This window comes from Crotalus tigris, unplaced genomic scaffold (assembly GCF_016545835.1).
Source record: "Crotalus tigris isolate CLP2741 ecotype Arizona unplaced genomic scaffold, ASM1654583v1 scf7180000018058.1502924, whole genome shotgun sequence".
Lineage (NCBI taxonomy): Eukaryota > Metazoa > Chordata > Lepidosauria > Squamata > Viperidae > Crotalus > Crotalus tigris.
Genome location: NW_024096801.1, coordinates 1,258,061 through 1,281,159, shown reverse-complemented (window position 1 = coordinate 1,281,159; position 23,099 = coordinate 1,258,061). Strand labels below are relative to the sequence as shown.

Here is a 23,099-nt window from a genome sequence, read left to right as displayed (position 1 = left end):
AACATTTCAAAATGCAACAATATAGATATATCATCTGACTTTCCAGTTTGTTCGTAGAACAATGATTTCACTTTTTTCCTCAATCCAGTTCAGCTATGGTGATTTTGCTCCTGTGATGAGGGATCAGTCCCATTTTGTTTCTCTATACCAGCTGGTACCAAATGAAATTCATCAGTACAAGGGAATTGTCCAGTTACTTCTGCATTTCAGATGGAAATGGATATGCCTAATGATCTTCAATGATGATGGTGGAGAACTTTTTTGAAGAACATGCTTCCAATACTTTTTCAAAATGGCATCTGTCCTGCCTTCATTGCAAGAATTTCTGTATTAGTTTTTTTCGAGGATTATGCAAATGCACAGATAAAATGGCACAAAATATTACTAGATGTTATAAAGAGTGAGGCTAATGTTATTTTTGTCCATGGAGAAACTAGGACCATGTTATCATTGATGATCGTGCTGAATGCAAGACATACTGATGATGAGAAATTGTTTGGTAAAGTATGGATTATGGCAGTGCAGTTGGATTTTGCAGCACTGGTCTTACATAAGGATTTGGATCTAGAAATCTTCCATGGTGATTTAGCCTTTACACCTCACACCCATGAGATTCCAGGATTCCAGCCTTTTCTTCAGAGCCTAAATCCCTTTCTGGCTAAGAAAGATGGCTTTATTCAGACATTTTGGGAACAGGCATTTGGTTGTTCCTTTCTAAATGCCAATGTTCAGGAGAACATTGACAACAGATGCACTGGAGAAGAGAGGCTGGAAAACTTACCTGGGCCTTTCTTTGAAATGAGTATGACTGGCCACAGTTACAGTATTTACAATGCAGTCTATGCTTTGGCAAATTCTATACGCATCATTGATTCAAGCATTTCAGGCTTCAGAAGAACATTTGCCAAAAGAGAAATAGAAAATGGAATTCTGCAGCCTTGGCAGGTAATAGCTGTTAAAAATCTATGACAAGGTCTAAATTAAGAAATCATTACAATGGTTATTATAAAAAGTTATTACTCAAATGAGTTTTTAAAGATTGCATGTTAATAAAGATAGATATCCTGTCTTAATATTCTGAAGAACATATTGGCATGCAATTCCTCCACAATAATCTTCAATGTCATTTACAGTTATTTTTATCTTGAACTTTTGTACAAATAATGGGATATTTCTTATTTCACTTTGAAGCTGTCATTTGAATAATTAATATTCAGAAGATACATTCAGATGTCCCAAACTTTCCAAACTTCCTTTTTCTAATCATCCAATAGACATGTCCATGTAGTCATCAGGACTTGAATTTTTATTGATGTATTATTGGATTAATATATCTTGTTTTAACCATTATGGAGCAGAGAGGTTTGCAACATTTAAGTAAGCATGCCTAGAATTATGCTGTAACTACGCCATAACTAAAAAAATCAGCTCTCTAAATTGAAATTATTATTCTAAACTAGTTATGAATTTTGTTCTTCTAGCTCCATCACATACTAAAGAACTTCTCATTTAACAACACAGTTGGAGAAATCATTCACTTGAATGAGCATGGAGAATTTACCATGGGGTTTGATATTACAAATGTCATAACTTTTCCTAATAAATCCTTTGCTAGAATAAAAGTTGGAAAAATGAATCCCTGGACAAGTCAAGTTACAGAATTCAGTGTCAATGAGGATTCTATCATCTGGCCCAGCAATTTTAATCAGGTGGGAGTTTCTTGACATTTCTAGGATAAAATATTCATTTATAAAAGATTTTCAACTGCTTCTAAAAATGATCTTATTATTATACAATTCTTTGCATGTTTATCAGCTAACTAATCCTACCTAATGAATGGAACATCATAGGGATGAAATAAAACTTATAGCAGCCATATAAATAGTGAATCCATTGGTAATCTAAATTAAATTAATCTTGATTGTCTAAAAAATATCACTAAGTGTATTACAAATTATGTACAGCAACTGTTGCTACTGTCTTGGGTATATAAACTAATGGAAATCACATCAGAATGCCTCCTCAGATTCTATTGTTCTGAAATCCAAGAAAACAATATTCAGAAAAGTGGTGTTTTCATAGGATGAGAGATCATATTTATTATATTTAAAATCAAAGAGTCTGAAAATGATTTGCTTCTTGGTAGTATTATCCTCATTCTATTCAAACAGGTAACACCTGTTTCTCTCTGCAATTGCATCTGCCCTCCTGGTTATCATAAGAGAAAGAAGGAAGGGAAGCCATTTTGCTGCTATGATTGTGTTCAGTGTCCAGAAGGAAAAGCTTCTCCCCAAGCAGGTATAATATTAAGCCTTTTCTGTAGATCTGTTCTAATAAAAGAAATGACATAAAAGTGGCAATTTCCTTCACCCTTAATTTTCTGTTTATGCTTACATATGTAAGAAGAATACCTGGTCAATTCATGAAGAATTATCACATTCTAATGTTCTGAAGATAATTCCCTTCAGTAAGTTTTGCTGGGATCTCTTGGAATTCTTATCTTAATCTTTCATTTCCCAGTTGATGGCATCACGAGGTATCTAAGCGTTTTTCAGATACTCCCATTCCTCCAAGCTCTGTGGGCAAAGTACTACTATGAGCAATATTTAGGGGGAAAGAGGGGTAGTAGTCAAGTTGTTATGATATTAGCACACAGGGATAACCATACCAGTTTGAATTCTGATCCTTTAAAGCAGGGGTGCCAAACTGCCAGGCCACAGGCCAGTTGCATCATGCAGAGATCATGCCCACCCCAGCTCTGGCAATGTGAAAAAAGTCAAGATATGTCACAACTCATCACATGACAAGGCAAATTTGACACCTATGCTTTAAAGCAGGGATTTCAAACTGCCAGCCCCGCAGGTCGGATGCATCATGGCAAAACCGCACCCATCCCATTGCTGGCAATGGGAAAAAAGTCACAATATGTCATGGCATGTCACTTGACATTGCAAGTTTGACACCCCTGCTTTAAAGAATATCAAGTACATATCTTGGCATACAAAGCTTACTCATATATGGCTTGATAATATCAAAACTGATACAAAGATGACATTGAACAACTGAAAGAAGCTGTGCTTGACAGTGTAGCAAGGAAAGCACTTGCCTATAAAGTTGCCAAAAGTCAGACATAAATGAATAGTTAAAACATTTACAATTCAACTTTTCTTTCCCTTAGACATGGATTCCTGCAACATCTGCCAAGAAGATTATTATCCAAACAAGAAACAAAATCAATGCATTCCTAAGATGTTTTCCTTCTTGTCTTATGAGGAATCCTTGGGAATGGGGTTAGCCATTTCTGCATATTTCTTTTTTTTCATCACAGTTTGGATATTATGGATTTTTATAAAGTATCGCAACACTCCTATTGTCAAAGCCAACAATAGGAGCCTCACTTACACCCTCCTTGTTTTCCTTCTCCTCTGCTTCCTATCTTCATCGGTCTTCATTGGCCAACCTCAGAAGTTGACTTGTCTCTTCCGCCAAATGACTTTTGGAATCATTTTTTCGGTGGCTGTTTCATGTGTGCTGGCAAAAAACATTACTGTGATTGTTGCTTTCCTTGCCACCCAACCAGGATCTGGAATGAGAAAGTGGATGGGAAAAAAACTAGCCAATGCTATAATTATTTTCTGTTCTTCTATCCAAGCAGGTGTATGTCTTATTTGGTTGGCTACAACTCCCCCTTTTCCTGATTTGGATATGCACTCAATGGCTGAAAAAATTGTGTTAGAGTGTAATGAAGGCTCAACTGCCATATTCTATTGTGTCCTAGGATACATGGGCTTCCTAGCTTTTGTGAGCTTCCTTGTGGCTTTCTTTGCCAGGAAGTTACCTGACAGTTTCAATGAAGCCAAGTTCATCACCTTCAGCATGTTGGCCTTTTGCAGCATTTGGTTATCCTTTATTCCTACATACTTGAACACTAAGGGAAAATACATGGTGGTGGTGGAAATCTTCTCTATGTTGGCTTCCACTGCTGGACTGCTGGCTTGCATCTTTTTCCCCAAATGCTACATTATTTTGTGGAGGCCAGAACTAAACAAAAGAGATGAAATAATAAAGAGAAAAAGATAAAACAAGCTATTTGTGGGCTTTCCTAAATTATAGGTATTTGTTGCAGGTGATAAAACATAGCACACTGTAGCATTCCCTGAGAACATGACTTGGAATGTTGTGGTTATGTCAAATTATTCTATTTAGTCTTCCTCTGCTGGTCCCATGGGCATTTTATCAAGCCAGCAAATATCTTCAGTTGCAATATTTTATTGAATGATTGATTCATCTAATTGACAAATGACCTATGTTAGATGAAGTTTATTAGTATAAATTTGATAAATAAATAATATATGCCACTCATCTCACCAAAAATAACTGGGTGACAGACAATAATCAGATAAAACAGCAATGTAAAAACCACAGATACAAAATATAAAAAACATATTGATAAATAGCAATATTTATGTAACTTTATGTTTATGTAAAATATTATGGTGCACTTAAAAGTAAAAAAATAAAGGCTAGAATACAAGCAAAATGAAGTCAGTTTGATATTTGTCAGGAAAACTTAGTATTGCTATGAGTAATGGATTTGAGAATTTATTTGGATCTAACATTTTGTAATTAAGTAAATTGACTTTCTCAGCCTAAAATATTGATAATAATCTGTTTATTTGGGTGATGTACATCCAAAGAACTTTTATTAAAAATGTGGACTGATTGAAATACAATTTTATGCATCCTTTGAAAACACACATTAATGCAGATTAATGGCAAAACAAGAGTCAAGAAATAAACAATACAGTGTGTATTTTTATGTTACAGTGTTGTAACATAATCCATGGCATGAAAAGGGTATTACTGTTGCAGCTTTTCCCTTGGCATCTGTCCCACTCTGTCCTAACTAAATTGAAAGCACAAAATACCATCTGCTCTATGAGTGACCTCTCCCAGTTCCCATAAGAGCCTTGAGGAACAGATAATAATCAAAGGGAGTGTTCATAGTTTGATTGCCTGTTGAAATATAGATAGTCATTGACTAACAGTCATTTGTTTAAAAACCATTTGAAGTTACAATGGCAGTGGAAAAAGACACTTATGACTGATTCTTTCCTTATGATTGTCCCAGTTACCTCGCGATCACATGATTAAAATTCCAGCACCTGGCAACCACGTTTATTTATATTGATTGTAGCATCCCAGTGTCACATGATCACAAATTTGCGATCTTCTCAGATGACTTCTGACAAGCAAAATCAATGGAGAAAGTTAGATTTGCTTAGCAACTGTGTAATTCACTTAACAAGTGCAACAATCCATTTAACAACCATGGCAAAAAAAAGGTTGTAAAATTGGGCACAACTCACTATTCTTGCTTAGCAATGGAAATTCTGATCTCAATTGTGGTTATAATTGGACTGACTACCTGTAAGCAACTTTGATGAAATTTCTGAAACAAATGCTGTAGAATTGTAGATAAACTCATGTAAGGCTATTTTTTCAACTAAAAGTGCTAGAGAAACGATTGAAGCCTGGGAAACCAGCCCTTTGTCAGTCAATAGGATTGCTAATTTACCAGCTTACTAGATACTTGGGACCCAAGGAAACAACTATCAATGACTTAATAGCTGCCCATCAAGATTGTAAATCATGGTCTGTATTTGGCACATAGTTCATTCATCGTAATGTTTGAAAATTCTGCTATGCTGACTTGATTCTTTTTAAAATCACAAGCTCTTTACAGATTGATTTCATAAATTGCAATTCTTGCAGATTTTCTACTTAATAAGTACTACCATGGAGGTAAGTTACTTTTTGGTCTGAAGTGAACTGCGACAATCTTGAAGTTTCTTGCAACGTTTATGAGAGCCTCCTTATCCTTTCTCTCTTCTGTTACAATGAAAAAAATGACTTTTCAGAACATTCTAAAACTTCTATCCGGATGGAAAAGGATTGTAATAAACTAAATAATCTAATTGTTATAAAAAGAGGACTTAATTCAGATCTTTCACTTCACATGACCATTATTTTTGAGAATCTAAAAATGGGTAAAATATGATTCTTGTCAAGAGGGTCTTTATTTTACTTTATTGTTCAATCATTCAATCATTTCTAACTCTCTCTTCTAATGAAACCATTCCACCAGGATTACTGTCAGTATTTTCTTTTTCATTTTCTTTCAGATTTTTTGCCTTCTGTTTTTCAAAGCCCCAGCCTATTTTTAATGCTTTTACATAATGTATCTAATATATTGAATTTTTATTTTTGTTGTTACCACTTCAAGTGAACACTTAGTTTTCCTTTAACTATTACTGAAATACTTCTTGTGCTTGGAGATGTTCTAAACAATATTCTCCAGTGCTACAGTTCAAAGGCATCTTTTCATATTAGTTAATCCATTCTCATAGACTTTTACAACTTTATATACAACTATGGACAGACACAGTCTCAAAATTGTGCACTATTGTGAGTACAGTCTTTATCCCCATGAGATTTGGAACCTAGGAAAATTAGGTTTGTTTTCACTTCAGACTCTTAGATTAAATTGACTATGCCTGCTTTTTAATATTTTCCAACAGACTAATTTGCACTCTCTCACCTTCAGTGTTCTAAGTGCTCTATACATCCAGCCACCAAAGTGATATCAGCATAGATCATAAGTGACATCATCAGCATAGGATTGGTTTGATTCTACTAAATTTGAGGAAGTTAACAAGATCCTTCAGAATATAAATGCCACCACCATTTTAAGGAAGTTGGCTGAGAAGACAGCGGCATTGTAACTCCAGAGGTTCATGGAGGAAACAAATTATTTGGATCCTTTTCAATCATTTTTCAGGCCAGGGTATGGAGCAGAAACAGCATTTTTTGCTCTCATGATTGACCTCTGGGGAAAGTCGGATGGAGATGATGCATTCATCTTTGTCTTCTTGATTTCTTGGCAGCTTTTGATACCATAGACCATGGTATATTTAAAGCTGTCATAGGGAGTTTGGGATGGGTGGCAAACTTTGTTCTAATTCACTTTTTCTTCTAAGTCACTTCCAATCAGTATTGATAGAAGCAAGAAGTCCAACTCATGGCCCTTTTTGTGGGGTACAACAGGGCTCAGTACTTTCTCTTCTTCTTTTAATATCTGCATGAAACCACTGGGTGAAAGTGAAAGTAAAAGCTTCAGGTATAGGTAATTCCCCAGATATGACTGTTTATTTAGTGAGATTTCACAAAAATGAGATATTCAGAAAGGGTACTTACAATAGAAATTCAAAATTGCAATCAAAAACAGGCCTCTGTAGCCATATGACTTGGATTCAGTCTCAACTGCTGCGGTGGCCATTTTAACTCTGTGACTTGTCTGGGCCTGTTCAGACCTACGAGAAGCTGGAAGTGGTGTTTTGTTTGTTTGTTTGTTTTTGTGCCTGGTCACATGGCCAAACAAGATCTGGTGATTTTTGCAGCCAGCACCAACCATTTGTTTTTGTTTTCCTGGAGCTACATGGAAGATCTGCTGCTTGCTGGGCTTGAGGACTACTGTAGAGAGCTAGAATTACTTTTGTAAGTATTTTAAAATATTCTTTTTTGTTACTTTATATTATTATACTGTTTTGTTTATAATCAGTTTGGGAACTGCTCTGCTTTTTATTGTGTTTGTAAGTACAGTACTTAGTACTTAGCAAGATTGTTTGCTTGCATTTGCATGAAACTTATAGCATGTAGCTGCTGCTGCCTCCTAGTTCAAACCCACCAGAGATTCTGCCTAGAGAGGCTTGTGCTGATCAGGGGCAGTGTGTGTGTGTGTGTGTGTGTGTGTGTGTGTGTGTGTGTGTGTGTGTGTTCAAAGGTTTTAAATTTAAATTTCCTCCAGAAGTTGTGGGTGTTCTCTCACTGGAGGCTTTAAGAAGAGACTGGATAGACATTTTATCAGAAATACAGTACAGTACTGTACTCTTTTGTGAGAGCAGTGGGTTAGACTAGATGACCTCAAGGTCCCTTCTATCTCAGTTATTGTTGTAAGCCAACAGTTCTGTAAACTCCACCCCCATCTCCCTCTGCATGCCTACCTGGAGATGCTAAAGCTAATTACTTTAGTGGCAAATGCAATCATAGAGTTCTCCACCTCCCTCTGAAGAAGCTTGAGCTGCCTAGCAACAAATGCTTTTTAAAAAAACCTGCTGCCTGCTTAGGAGGCAATTTACAGTATTGTAGTTACTGAAACCGGAAACAGTTGTTTGGCGGCTGGAAACAGCCTGCAGCAGTGGTGGGAAATGTCTCTCAGTTCAGGTAGCCATCAGTTGACTTCCAGTTCTGGTTTGCGGTGACTGTGGTCGTGTGAAAAGACTTGTCTCTTCGCTGGCTGATTTTCCTTCACCGGTAGACTCCGAAGGGGGTTGAAAGTTGCCCTGGAGGGGCGACCACTGAGGAGGAGGCTTTCTGGTGACTGTGGGAAGGCAGCAGCTTCTCCCGCGGTTCCAGCTGACTCCTTACGGCCAACAGATCAAAGATCGTACTGCAAGATGGCCGATCATCTAGCTGCACCAGCCGAAGTCAAAAGAACAGCTAAGCGTGAAGAAACCACTGCGGAGAAATCTGGGTGAGACTTTTTTTTTCACCTCTTACCCCCAACTAATTTTTCTGCAAATAGCCTTTGGATGACTTTCTTGCCCTAAGAAAGCGGGTTCGTCTATTTGGGGAAAAATACTTTGACTAAAACTATAAAACAGCATTTATTTGACTTTTAATTTTTTGGATACTTGGGACCCCTGGAAAAACTTGTATTATAGAACATTATTCTACTTACTATATCGGAGATACTTGCTTCTTCCTGCCTCATTCTTCCTCACTCTCAAAATGAGGTAAAAGCTTTTAACTTGGAAAGAAAAAAGTTTCTAAGCTCACTGAGGACATCTTGTGGTGAAAAGTGTTACTGCAATTGTAATGTTTTTAGATGTTTGAAGATGGATTTGATCTTCAAATAATAATAAAAGAAGATAAAGGCTTGGAAATAGCTGTGGGTTGACTTTGTGATCTAGAAACTGTGAAGGTGGACATTTATTGGTTTTTAATAAATATAGCTTTCACTAAAAGACTAAAAGACTATTTTACTATGGAAATGGAAGAATCTCACCCACAGCTTGATTATGAGCTTATACTGGAAAAAATATTGGAAACTACGGAGCATATGAAATCATGGAGAAAAATTAAAGATCATTTTGCAGAACCGCAAGATGAGCCTCAAATTTTAAATGATCAACCTATAGGCCAAGAAGAAGCCTATATGCAAAAATGTACACAATTTAATGAGATGGAAAAAGAACCTACTGACCAATTGAATTTTAGAAAAACTTTGGACCCAAAATCCCAGACGGAGACTTTAATTGATCACTCTACAAGTCAACTAATTACTACAGAAGAGGATATCTCACAGGTTTATGTACAAACTATGGAGAACTCTGAAGATCAAAGAATGATTTCAACTGAAACACTCTTACTTTTAAAACCAACAGGAACTGACTTCCAGATGTGATCTATTGAAAGTTATGACAATTTGGATAATCAAGCTATAATCATAATATGGAACAAAATTGATTATATTACCTACATGATATTGGAAGATGGGGAGGAGAACTTTGACCAGAATGATTTGTTGATATATACCAGTACTCAAATATGGAGATTTGATGACATAGATGCGGCATCATGGACACTAGCTTGGCACAGAAAAAAAGCCAGAGTTATATTTAAAAATGTGATTTAAACTCTCACTTACTGGGTCAAAAAGGCTTTAAAGATCCAGACTGATTTGACAATTAATGGAGTATGTGAAATGAGTAAGATGATAATTTGTGTAATGATATGTTTGTCTTAGACATGATAACTATTTTGGTTGAGAGTTAAATTTTATTTAATGGGCTGAAATGTTTCTTTATTTTTTATTCTGGTTATATAGAAAATTATTTTGTAATAGAAGAAAAACTAGAGAGATTTACGATAAGAGAAGAAAGGGTATTAACCAATGATCTATTAAATTAAGAAATGGAATATATGTGAAAATACTAGAATGTTATTGTTGGAATATTATGTATGTTGTAGAAGGGATACCCGAAGTCTTATTAATATGTTTACTTAAGATGAATTTGAATATGTTAATTGAAATTAGTGAAGCTTAAAGCAGGATGATGATCATTTGGACTGATTGAATTTTATGAAGAAATAGATTAAACTAAATTCATTATATCATGTGAGGGAAATAGAGAGGGAAATCTTTAATGTACTAACTTCAGTTATATATGTATGTTATATGTGTGTGTGTGTGTGTGTGTGTGTGTGTGTGTGTATGTGTGTGTGTGTGTGTGTGTGTGTGTGTGTGTGTGTATAGGTCTTTGGTTGTTCGGGTTTTCTCCCGTGTAAAATTGGAAGTGTCTTGGCGACGTTTCGACAAAGTCCCATTCATCATCTTCAGGCTGGTGTTTTCAGCTTCGTGCTTCAAGGAGCACGAAGCTGAAAACACCAGCCTGAAGATGACAAATGAGACTTCGTCGAAACGTCGCCAAGACACTTCCAATTTTACGCGGGAGAAAACCCAAACAACCAAAGACCTATATACAAACACCCGCGAAAACCTCAGAATATATATATATATATATATAATATATATGTATAGGTCTTTGGTTGCTCGGGTTTTCTCCCGCGTAAAATTGGAAGTGTCTTGGCGACGTTTCGACGAAGTCCCATTCGTCATCTTCAGGCTGGTGTTTTCAGCTTCGTGCCTCGAGCGGGAGAAAACCCGAGCAACCAAAGACCTACATACAAATACCCGCGAAAACCTCAGAAAACATATATATATATATATATATATATATATATATATATATATATATATATATGGATGATTGATTTCCCCTTCACCACGGTGTTTTCCTTTGAAGAAAGGAGGAAATAGTAAGTCAAATCTTTGTTCATTTGACAACCCATTTGATTCAATTAATGCATTCGATTTTAAAATGTTCTAATATTGAGTCTGATTCATTTGACGATTATGAGCCTAATAGGTAGGCTCTAATAGGCTCGTACTTCAGGGACTGACTGTATTACTTCAAAAGTTCACCAAATCATTCTTACCATTTCAAATTATACTATCCTTCCCAGAACTCAGCTAAGGATTATGTTATTAGAAATACCTAAAAAAGATAGTGGCTTCTGAATTGGAATATTTGAATAATTTAATATTATTCTAGATTATTATAAATTGAAATTTCTGTTTAAGTGTTTCTCTTTATCAACTGTTCCTTGATGTTCAGTTTAGGTTTTAGGATAATGATGTAACACTTAGGGAAAAAGATACAGCTTAATAATCCAGCACCAGATGCTAAGATAGAGAAGATCTCCACAGCCACCATATATTCTCCATTAGTGCTCTGATATGAAGGAATGAAGGACAGCCAAACACTGCAGAAGACCAGCATGCTGAAAGTAATGAACTTGGCTTCATTGAAACTATCTGGCAACTTTCTAGCTAGGAAAGCCACAGTGAAGCTGACAATAGCCAAAAATCCCAAGTAACCAAGGACATAATAAAACATACCAAGTGATCCTTCATTGCATTGCACTAGAATTGCTCCAGGGAGGGAATACATATCAAACTCTAGGAAAGGAGGATCTACACATAGCCATACAGCACAAATACTAGTCTGAATGAAAGAGCAACCAAATAGGATGAGAGTGGTCAATCTTTTCCCAACCCATTTCCTCATCCTAGATCCTGGCTTGATGGCCATAAAAGCTACAACTACAGTTATTGTTTTTGCTAATATACAAGAAACAGCCACTGTGAAGGTGATACCAAAAGTAATTTGTCGTAAATAGCAAGTCACTCTTTGTGGCTGGCCAATAAATAATAAGGAGCAGAGAAAACAAAGCAGTAAGGAAATGAGCAGACAGTAGGTGAGGTCCCTGTTGTTGGCTTTGACAATGGGAGTGTTTTGGTTCTTGATAAATATTCCTAGTATCAGAATTGTGAGCAGAGGAAAAAAGAGCACCAAAAATGTTAAACTAATCCCCAAAGGATGCAGGAAAGAGAGAAAACGTAATCTCTTGACAATACAGTGATTTTTGCTCTTATTTGGAAATTGATCTTCTGGGCACTTGAAACAGTTGTCCATGTCTGAAAATAAATATGTGGAGATATAATGTAATGAACTGAATGGCCTTTTCTGCTAGATTTTACATAGAAACTTTATTTCAAATATGAATAAAAATTGAAAAGAACAGAAGTTAACTCTGAAATGGTAGAATATTAAGCCTAGCTGATTCTCCCTTCATTTTGTCTTCATATTACCCTGAAGTTAAGAAGCTAATTCTATGATCTACTACTTTAGAAGTATATACATTTAACTGTATAGAACTGACCTAGTGAGAAACTGATATCTTCTTCACCTCTAACTGCAGAGTGGAGTGATATCAAACAATAATAATAATAATAATAATAATAATAATAATAATAATAATAATAATAATATAAAGTTGGAAAGGGCCTTGGAGGATCATTTAGTCCAACTCCCTGCTCAAACATGTTCTGTATTCTAAGCTTACTGCAATCAGAATTTCACTAGCATCTTTATTGATTTCCAATTACAGTTTGTAATAATTTATTGCCTTGATCCAAACTCTAAATCAAAGATAAAGATTCATGGTTAAACTTACTTTCACAACATAATGCATTCTATATACAGTATTCTCAAAGGAGTCATGCACTTTATATATTTTGATATGGCAAATGTCTTTGCCAAATGCTGTAAATTTTCTACAAAGAAAGAAGTAATCAACTTGATATTGAAACTTTTGACTGTTAAATAGCTCTTTCGAAGTGATATATTATAGAAAGAGGAAGATATCTGTCCTATATAAATATTAGTAAATGGCATTGTGTATAAAGTCAACAAATGTTGACATTGGCACTGTAGGTTTCTACTGGAAGAAGAAAATCTTAATTTCTGCCACTGAACTGAAATTTTCTGGTCAGTTATTTCTTTTGTCTTAGGGTATCCATCCACCTATCTATCTATCTATCTATCTATCTATCTATCTATCTATCCAGTGCTTTAAAAAAAGGTACCAGAACCCACACACATCATACAACCCGCCTTGCCTACCCTACAAGTTTTCATCCAAAAAAGGTGCCGGAACTCCGTTCTGGGCGTTCTATGAGAAAAAAAGGCCTGTATCTATCTATCTATCTATCTATCTATCTATCTATCTATCTGTCTGTCTGTCTGTCTGTCTGTCTGTCTGTCTGTCTCTCTCTCTCTCTCTCTCTCTCTCTCTCTCTCTCTCTCTATCTATCTATCTATCTATCTATCTCCATCTGTCTCCATCTATCTCCATCTATCTCCACCTGTCTCCACCTATCTCCATCTATCTCATCTATCATCTACTGGTACTTACCTACCTAACTTCTGATTGATGATGGTGACTTGTTTCCACAAAGTCTGATAAACATATCTTTTTTGTAAATGCTAGTGATTGAATACATATTTTAATAGTTGGTATAAATTGTTTAACATAAACTGTTTTATGTTTTACTATCAGTGTCCATTGAATTTGTAATTCATAATTTATTATTATGTCTCCTACCCTTCTGGTTTGAAATCTTCCCATCTGGACAGGGAACACAATAGTAGCAGCAGAATGGTTCTCCTTCTTTCTTTTTTTGTCTGTAACCTGGATGGCATTTCTCATTACACAGAGCAACAGGAAGGATCTAATCATATCGCAAAGAAATAAATAAACATGTCCTTGAAAACATAGTCTACTTGCTACAAAATATTTTTTTTTTAATCTGTAACTGAGTTGAAAAGATAAGCATCTGGGTGAGTTTGAAAATTCATCATTAGTTCAATGACTACAGCTCCCTAATCAGATAAGCAAATAACAGGTAATCATCCCAGGATTTCTCCAGTCTTTAAATCCCCAAAATATTGAATATTAAACTAGAGATACAGCTATTAAAAAACAAAGGAAAATTTTCAAAGTTCTCCTTTAACTGAATTCTGACCACTCTACATAAAGGATGTAACCCTTAATCTACATACTAAATATAACAAATCATCTTTGGCTATCTAAAGATTGGACACCCTTGTCCAAATGAATCTGATTTTATATTGTATATCAAAAAAGTGAGAAAGGAATACCTTCTAAAACAATTTCATGTTGTTTAAAAGGAGATATTTTTAAACAAATCAAGAGAATATTTTTTTCTTTTTTCCTCGTCCTTGCCAGTCTATAGCTGACTTTGATTTAGAGTTAAAGGCTATTTGTTCTAAATGATAGCTTATTATATATTCACCAATTTACCTCTAAACTCTACTGAGTAGAAATCATTTATGAATTACAAAGACTGGGGCACTTTCCCATTTAGCTTTCCATATCTGAAATTCTATTTGTACTTTACCTGATTAAATGAACTATGCCATATAATGGTCTCTTCATGAACAGTTAATTGATAACCACTTAAAGCTTGTGGATCCAGGTATCCAACTTTCATACGAAGAAAGGATTTGTTTGGGAAAGTGATCCAGTTGATAACATCAAACCCAGCTACCAATTCACTATTCTCATCAAAAGATATGGTGTCTCCAGCACTATTGTTAAATGAGATGGTCCTCAGAAAATAGTGAAGCTAAAGTGAAAGAAGCAAACAGTTTTAAAACATTGTAACTAGAGAAAAAAATGTCTCTTGGTTAATGCCATTTATATAATTTACAAAATGGAGAAACAGGATGTATGCTCAATCCTTCATTTTAATAAGTACTTTTTCTCAATACAATATTGTTAAATATACTTTAAATATTAATTAAGAATATAAAACAGTTACCTATTTGAATATAAATTATTTTATCTAAACTGTTTCAGTTTATGTGACTAGTCATTAAAAGGATTTGAGAAACTCACAAGAAAAATGTGAATGTAATAAGACCTTAATTTTCATATATTTCAATAATTTTCAGTAATTTCACCCAATAATTGTTCATTGGCATCTATAGAAAAAGAGCAAGGGATACAAATGATAAAATGTTCATGATTTCCTAATGTAAATTTCTTCTCTTAAATATGTGTATGTAACATCATGATGCAAATATAAAAGGGTGACAAATTTGTCACATCACAAGAGCTGTTCCAACATTTTGGCACTAGTTTGGTCTAGTAGTTTAGGCACCACACTAGAAACTGAATTCTAATCCCACACCCAAAGCTGTCTGGGTGACTTTGAGTGAGCTCATTCTCTCACAGCCCAACTCACTAAGAGGGGTGTTCTGAAGAAAAGAAGAGAAAGAAGTTGTAGGTACATATCATCTTGAATTATTTATAAAAATAATAAAGTCGAGAACTTAAAAAGTCTAACCATTTTGACTAGCTACAAATATTTTTCTGTTTACTACCAAGAAATCCAACAAACTATACTGTTATTATGATCAGGAAACATTTGTAAAAAATATTATTATTATTATTATTATTATTATTATTATTATTATTATCATCATCATCATCATCATCATCATCATGAATGCTTTTTTTCTAAAAAAAAAAAAAAAAAAAAAAAGATGCCAGAACTCACACACGTCATACAACTTGCCTTGCCTACCCTACAAGGTTCCATCCAAAAAAGGTGCCGGAACTCTGTTCTGAGTGTTCTATGAGAAAAAAAGCCCTGATTGTTCTTGAACATCTAGGGATTTTTTTGAAAAAAAAAATAGGATACAATCTCACCCCATCCCAGAATACTGCAAGCAGAATAGATTAATTGTTCTTGAACACCTGTTTTTTTTCCTAAAAAATAAGAGGATACAATCCCACCCCATCGCAAAATACTACAAGCAGAACAGACTTAAACAGTTTTAAGACAAGTTCAAATCTCAAATGAGAACTCAAGTTTATCATTTTGAAATGGTTCACAGGATATTTATCAACCTTCCAAATAAACTTGGAACATATTATATGTCCCCTATCCAAATGAAGCCTGTTTTGGTTTGATATGAAATCTACCAGATACCTTCAATTACTTATCTTTCCCATTACTTAAAAATGGCAGTCAAGTCATTTTGTATAGAACTATAGAAAAGGTGATTATGAGAATATTCTGGGACCAGTTATCTGGTTTCCATGTGATATTGAATTAATCATACAACTATTGTTTCAATAATTCAATGGTTTCGATAATTCAATTATTCCATTTACTTTTGCCTTTGTTTTTTTAAATTGTTCACTCTAGATTAAATTTTGCATTATAAGCCTTTCAGAGACAGACTTTATTTTGTTATTGTCCATAATCAGGAACATACCATTAAATTTTAATGGCTGAGATGTCTGACTTTTTGTGAAATACAGTGGTACAGATTGCACAAACTGGTGCATGAACCCAAGACAAAAACTCAATTAGATTTCCTTTATTTCAATTATATCTAATATTAATAAAATTTTAAATAAATTAATATAATTCTTCTATCATGTGTATAATAATGGAGTATTATTTGATAATTTGGGGGGAGGCCGCATCAAAGGCTTTTGGAGAGCCAAATGTGTTTCACAGACTGATGTTGCACATTTCCATTATACAGAACTAGGCTTATACATTGACATTAATATAATTGAAAGGTGGAGAAGAGGTGTTGTCTTACCTGAACGCCTTTTCTCTGCATGATGATGGAGACTCCACTAGTGGGTTGTCTTAATCTTGTTGCTCCAATAAGATTAAGTCAGAGTTAAAGTCACTCCTCTACTGTGTCCCCATGTCCCAGTTTGAGACTGAGTCGATGTACAGACATTAGCCCATGCAACTGCATTTCCATTATTGGAATCAGGACCAACTGACTTTATCTGGGAGGGGGTGGAGTCTCCATCATCATGCTGAGAAAAGGCATTCAGGTAAGACAACGCCCCTTCTCCAGCATGATTGGATGGAGACTCCACTAGTGGGACTTACCAAAGCCTTGTGTCCTTAAGGGAGGGAGTCAGTTTGGGCCTGTGATGTTCTAGATGGCAATACTTTCTGCAAAACTCTGTGGCCAAAGGAGGCATCCAAAGATGCATATTGGTCAATTTTGTAATGATGGATAAAGGACGAAGGGGAAGACAATGTGGCCGCTCTGCAAATTTCCCCTATAGAAGCCCGTGTCACCCAAGCTGCAGAAGTAGCAGTACCCCTGGTTGAATGGGCCGTAATATTTCTAGGGACCGGTAATGACTGGTTCTTGTATGCCAGGGCAATACAAGACCTGATCCACCTTTCTATAGTTGATGAAGAGACTTTCTGACCTTTGGCCAAAGGTTGGAAGGAGATGAACAAGGCCTCGGACCTTCGGAAAACCAAAGTCCACTTGATATAACACTGCAATGCCCTGCGGATATCCAGTGTGCTCCACTGGCTCTCAGTGTCCTGGGATGAGTCAGGACAGAAATCTGGTAAAACCACTTCCTGGGACCTATGGTACAGAGAGTTCACCTTGGGAACAAAGAAAGATCAAGCCTGAGGACTACCCTGTCTGGGAAGAAAATGCATAGGTCCTCCCTGATGGAAAGAGCGGCCAGTTCCGAAATACACCTGGCCGACGTGATTGCCACAAGGAATGCTACCTTCATTGATAACAAATCAAGTCTCCATAGGTTCAAAGGGGGTGCAATCAGAGCTTGTAAGACCTGTAAGGGGTATCGGTGAACTGGTGGTGGCTTGGCATTGTTAGCTCCCTTCAAGGAGGAACGAACCAAGGGATGGTGAGTCAGAGGGGTGGCATTTTCGCACATGAGGACAGTAGCGAGAGCAGCAACCTGTCTATGGATTGTGCTTGGGGATAGCCCTTTATCTAACCCATCCATCAGGAATTCCAGCACAATAGGAACCGAGACACCCGAGAGTTCCACCTTATGTCCTGCGCACCAATTGCAGAAACTCTTCCAAGTGGCATTATATATTCTGTTCATCAAGGCGTGCCTGGATTGTTGAATCACAGCTATCACCCTCGATGAATATGAGTCATGGCTCAAGGCCTGCCTTTCAAGTGCCAAACGGTTAGATTGAGCCACTGCGGGTCCGAGTATGACCTGCCGGAATCCTCCATGGGGGTGAGACGGATAGTTCCACCAGGTCCGCGAACCATGGTCGTCATGGCCAATGAGGAGTGACCAGGAGAACTTCCGCCCGCTCATGTAAAATCCTGCAGATCGTGGCTGGAAGGAGTGGAAAGGGAGGGAAGGCATAAAGCAGTTCCCTGGGCCAGGGACTGCGAAGGGCATCTATCCCCTCTGCTGATGGAACCTGGAAAGGAACCTTGGTAGTTGTGAGTTGGTTGGGGAGGCAAAAAGGTCTAAGGTTGGGGCACCAAACTTGTCCACGATCTCCCTGAACACTCCCGGGTCCAGACGCCATTCGCCATGGTCCACGGTGGCTCTGCTTAGCGAGTCCGCCTGGTGATTTGTCGCCCCAGATATGTGCTTCGCCTTGATGGAAGCAAGGTTCAGCTCTGCCCAAGACCCCAATCATCCGGCCTCCTGCATAAGGGGTCTGGACCTTGTCCCCCCCTATCTGTTTACGTGGGCCTTGGCAGCTATGTTGTCTGTAAGCACTAATACGTGCTGACCCGCTATCACATTTTTGAAATGTTGTAGTGCCAGATGAATGGACCTGAGTTCCAGCCAGTTGATATTGTTTAATAGGTCCTGTTGGGACCACCGACCCTGAGCCCATTGCAACTGGAGGTGTGCTCCCCAGCCGAATGGGCTGGCATCTGTGGTGAGGACAGTTCTGGCTGATTCCTTGACTCTGTGCCCCGTGCCAGTGCCGGAGAAGCCACCATCGAAGGGAGTTCGACGCCGACTGCGGAACTCGAACCTTCTGCCTGGAAGCACTGATGCGTAGTTTCTGAAAGGGAAGAAGGACCCACTGCAGTTTCCGGACATGAAGACGGGCCCATGGTACAATATGCACACAGGACACCATTTTCCCTAACAGCTGGGATAATAAGGCTAAAGTGACTACCTTGTCCTGAATTCTTTGCCCAAGGGCCCTGATGCTATCCTGTCGGTCCTGGGACAAATAGACCATGCAGTTGCTGGTGTCTATTACTGCCCCTAAATGAAGGAGCCGGGTTGAAGGTATAGTATGGCTTTTCTGGAAATTTATAGAAAACCCATGCTCCTGAAAGATCCTAATAGCCAGAGCAAGGACTGTATTAAAATGTCATCTAAATAACATTGGACACGGACCAGGATCTCTCTGAGGTGAGCTGCCAGCACTGCCAGTACCTTTGTAAAAACTCTAGGAGCTGCGGATAGGCCGAATGGTAGGCTCTATACTGGTAGTGCTGGTGATTGTAGCAAAATCTGAGGAATTTGCAATGCCCAGGGAGAATAGGAATATGGAGATAGGCTTCAGTTAAGTCTATTGATGTTAGGAAATCTCCCCACCGGATGCTGGCCAAAATTGACTGTAATGATTGCATTTTGAACTTCCTGTACATCAAGTAACGATTTAATTTCTTTAAATCAAGGATTGTCCTCCAGCCACCTGAAGACTTAGGAACAACAAACAGTGTTGAGTAGAACCCCTTCCCTGCCTGGTCTTGCGGGACCGGTTCTATGGCCCGTATTTGTAACAGGTGGGAAATGGCTTCCGACATGAGGGTCACTCTACTCCTACTAATGGGGGCGAGGCAACTCCGGAAATGGTCCGGAGGATGTGCCCGAAACTCTAACATTAAACCTTGTGATATAGTGTTGAGAACCCAAGAATCTGTAGTTGTGGCTGCCCATGCATTATAGTAAAGGGACAGACGGCCTCCTATGGGAGGTATGCTTGTGGGATCACTTGCCTCTTCTGAGGGAGCGAGCTCCCTGGCCTCAAAATGGCCGCTTGCCCTGGAATTGTGGTCAGGTTCTAGGCATAGGACGATCTTGCTGTCACTCCAATCTTTGATAGAAGGAGTGATTGGACTGAGGCCAGTCCCAGCTAGGGTTGGACCGAAAGGACTGTCTGTGATGGAAGACCTGGGTCGAACCGGCCCCTGTGTGCTTGTCTCCCTTCTTATTAGTATTAACTAGAGACTTGCGCTTATCCTTACCTTCAATCAGGTAGGGTTCTAGGGCTGCACCAAAGAGATGACCCCCCCCCACGTATGGTTTAGTGGCGAGACACCACTTGGCCTTGAGGTCTGCCCGCCAGTTTTTAAGCCACAGGAGTCTGCGGGCTGAAACATCCGCTGCAATGGCACTTGCGGAGTACCTGGCAGAATTTAATGAGGCATCAGCCAAGTACTGAGAAGTGGCAACTAGCTTGCCCATGTTATGATGGAAGCAAAGCTGGTCAAGTGGAACCAAGCCCTGAAGCTTGTGCAGCATAGAACTGAAGCTCTGGCGAAGAAGGCCATGGATGTTGACGCCTTAATCACCCAGACCATCGCCTGATGTGATCTGCGTAATGCCATTTCAATCCTTTTATCCTCAGCCTTAAGTGCTTCCGGTATGTCCCCTGGTATATTGATGTTGGGGAACAGTGACATCAGAGGCTCATCCACCTAAGGGACCTCCAGCAAGGAGGCGAGGGCAGGGGCTACACTGAACATGCTCTTCTCAATGGAACATGGCATTTGGGCCCTTTGAGGTGGAAGGGGCCACGGCCCCCTGTTTTGGTGTAAGGTTGGCTGTGGTGCAAGCCTTGAGAAGCAAGGAATTGAAGAGGGAGTGATCGAAGAGTCCGGTAGGTGGTACTGAGTACAGTGCCGGAGTGACCTCATCATCCAATAGGATCAGATGAGAGGAGTCATAGTCTTCTGATCCTGACTCTGATGAGGTGTCCTCTATGAGGTCTGGCGAGCCTGGGTGAAGCGGAGGCTGTGAGGCTGGTACTTGAGGCAGATGGTGTGGGACAGAAGTGGCCATGAACTGAGTCAGAGCCTGAGTGATCATGGCCTGAACCTGTTCCGCTCCTAAAGGTTGAACCTCTGTGGAGTGGAGTCCTGCTGCCGTGGGTGTAAAGGTGGCTGAAGGCCCCTCCCTGCACTGGCTAGCAGACACCTGCATCATTAATTCCAATGCTGCCCTGTCAGGATCAGACTGCACTGTTTCTTTAGGAGGAGACCAGGCCCCTGGGGCAGAATTACAGTAAGCTGACAGAGGTTCAAAAATGGACCCACCAGAAGGGATGGTGTCCATGGCCCCAGGAATAGTTGGCCTAGACCTAGATGAATCCTGTTCCAAAGATTGCTGAGGGGCAGGATTCTCTCTGCTATTGCTCTTGGGCTTCCTGGAGGACTTTGCCCTGGGTTTGGATGTGTTCCACCCTGTTGCCTCAGTAGAGGCGTTTTGTCTCCTCTTGGAAGGGGGCTCTGCATTATCTTGTGAGGATGAGGGATAAGAATTGTCCACCATAGTCCTGGGCCTATCTGCTGTTAAGATTAATAACTGAAGTAACAGGCCTCAGGTAAATCAATTCAGTGGTAAAGCGCCCCCCTCGAGTGTTGTAATCAGCCACTGAAGATCCGATCTGATGAACATTGCACCCAGGTGAGGGGGGGTGAGGGGGTCAAATAAGGCATGCGTCCCTACAGGGATGAGCTTGCCCTCCCCAGGCCGGACTGCAGCCAATGACTAGGCCCGAATACAAAATGGATGCTGCAACAAAATGGTGGCTGTGAGAATCGTGCCAAAACTTCTCCAGGCCAAACTGCCTCAAACTGTGAAACACAGCTCAGATGAGGCCAAAACTTCTCCAGGCCAAACTGCCTCAAACTGTGAAACACAGCTCAGATGAGGCCTTTAGAAACGCGCCCGGCTCCAGCAGGAAGCGCCTGGGCTCCTTTAAATGGTAATTGGAATCTGACCTGAATATCTCCATGTCCCTCGAAGCTGTTGCTGTGCTGGTCTCTAGATGAGCTCGATGCTCTGCTTTCCCAGGCCTAAGAGGCCGAGGCCTCCTTGCTCATGAGGAGCCCAATTCGGCCCAGTTAAGATTTAACTGTAGGGCAGAGGCTAAGTGGGAAAGAAAGGAATAGTTTTCTCTCCAATAGATAGAAGTTTATCAGAAATAGTCTGAGCTACGAAAAAACATGTCTTAGGAGCAAAAGACTAAGTCTAAACTGGGACATGGGGACACAGTAGAGGTGTGACTTTAACTCTGACTTAGTCTTATTGGAGCAGCAAGATTAAGACAACCCACTAGTGGAGTCTCCATCCAATCATGCTGGAGAACCTCTGGATTCCAGGCTTCAGAAGGTGCTCATGACAAAACTGTCCCATGACATTAGCGATAAAAGATTTTGAAACATGTTTTTGTCCAATATTCTTATGGCGGTTCAACAAAGAGACAGGAGTCTCTTTTTGGGAGACTTCTCTTATCAATTTATAAAAATAGGAAACAAAGGAAAAGAATATTTCATTTTTCATCAAGAGGCAAAGATTTAATGTCCTTTGCTGAAAAATACGGACTGTGATGGCTAGTTTGCTGCCCAAAGTCATTGAATGTTGTGTAGCATACAACTTACTATGATTTGTCACACAGCAAGATATTTAGACTGGGTTTGACATTTTTGTTTCCCAATGGAGTCCCTCTCAAGGACCTGGGATAAGTAGATATTGTTGTTTGATGGTATTAAAGGTATTGTCCAGGATGGTTATTCCATGCATTTTGTAATTGACTAATCTGACATTGTCACAGCCAATGGTGTTCAAATGGAAACCAGGTGTTAGTGATTGCACCCAAGGTGGCTGTTATTATTGATACTATTTTTGCTTACTTTTGCCACCATTCTATTTTTATTTGCAGGCCTTTGTATTTTGTTATTTTCTCCATATTTTCCTTTTCTATTCTGCTGTTTCTAGATATTGCTATGTCCACTATCCACACCTTTATGTTTTCTTATCTACATTTATAGTCTGTGGTGTTGTGTGGCAGATATTTGTCTGTTCAAATTCTAAAGTCCCAGAGGGCTTTACCTTCTTCATTTTCTTCCAGTTTGTCTGTTTTGTGTACCACCAGTTCTTGCCCGCAGGCAAATATATTTCTTGTAGATATCTCAGTGCATGATTGTGGCTACTTTGTCATGCCATGGTTATAG

At 38.7% G+C, this 23,099-nt stretch overlaps 2 protein-coding genes across 2 annotated transcripts; one reads left to right on the top strand and one right to left on the bottom strand.

Annotated features, from left to right (window-relative positions):
- Positions 1-441: 441 nt before the first annotated feature.
- LOC120309743 (vomeronasal type-2 receptor 26-like) lies at positions 442-4,080 on the top strand. Its single transcript, XM_039347266.1, has 3 exons — positions 442-945; positions 2,172-2,298; positions 3,179-4,080. The coding sequence occupies exons 1-3, from the start codon at positions 442-444 to the stop codon at positions 4,078-4,080; spliced, it is 1,533 nt and encodes a 510-aa protein (XP_039203200.1).
- A 7,181-nt stretch (positions 4,081-11,261) lies between these two features.
- Positions 11,262-20,328, bottom strand: LOC120309742 (vomeronasal type-2 receptor 116-like). The gene is made up of 7 exons (XM_039347265.1): positions 20,270-20,328; positions 19,294-19,371; positions 18,583-18,910; positions 17,629-18,219; positions 14,450-14,677; positions 13,633-13,759; positions 11,262-12,163 (listed from the first exon to the last, which is right to left on the bottom strand). The coding sequence occupies exons 1-7, from the start codon at positions 20,326-20,328 to the stop codon at positions 11,262-11,264; spliced, it is 2,313 nt and encodes a 770-aa protein (XP_039203199.1).
- Positions 20,329-23,099: the final 2,771 nt, after the last annotated feature.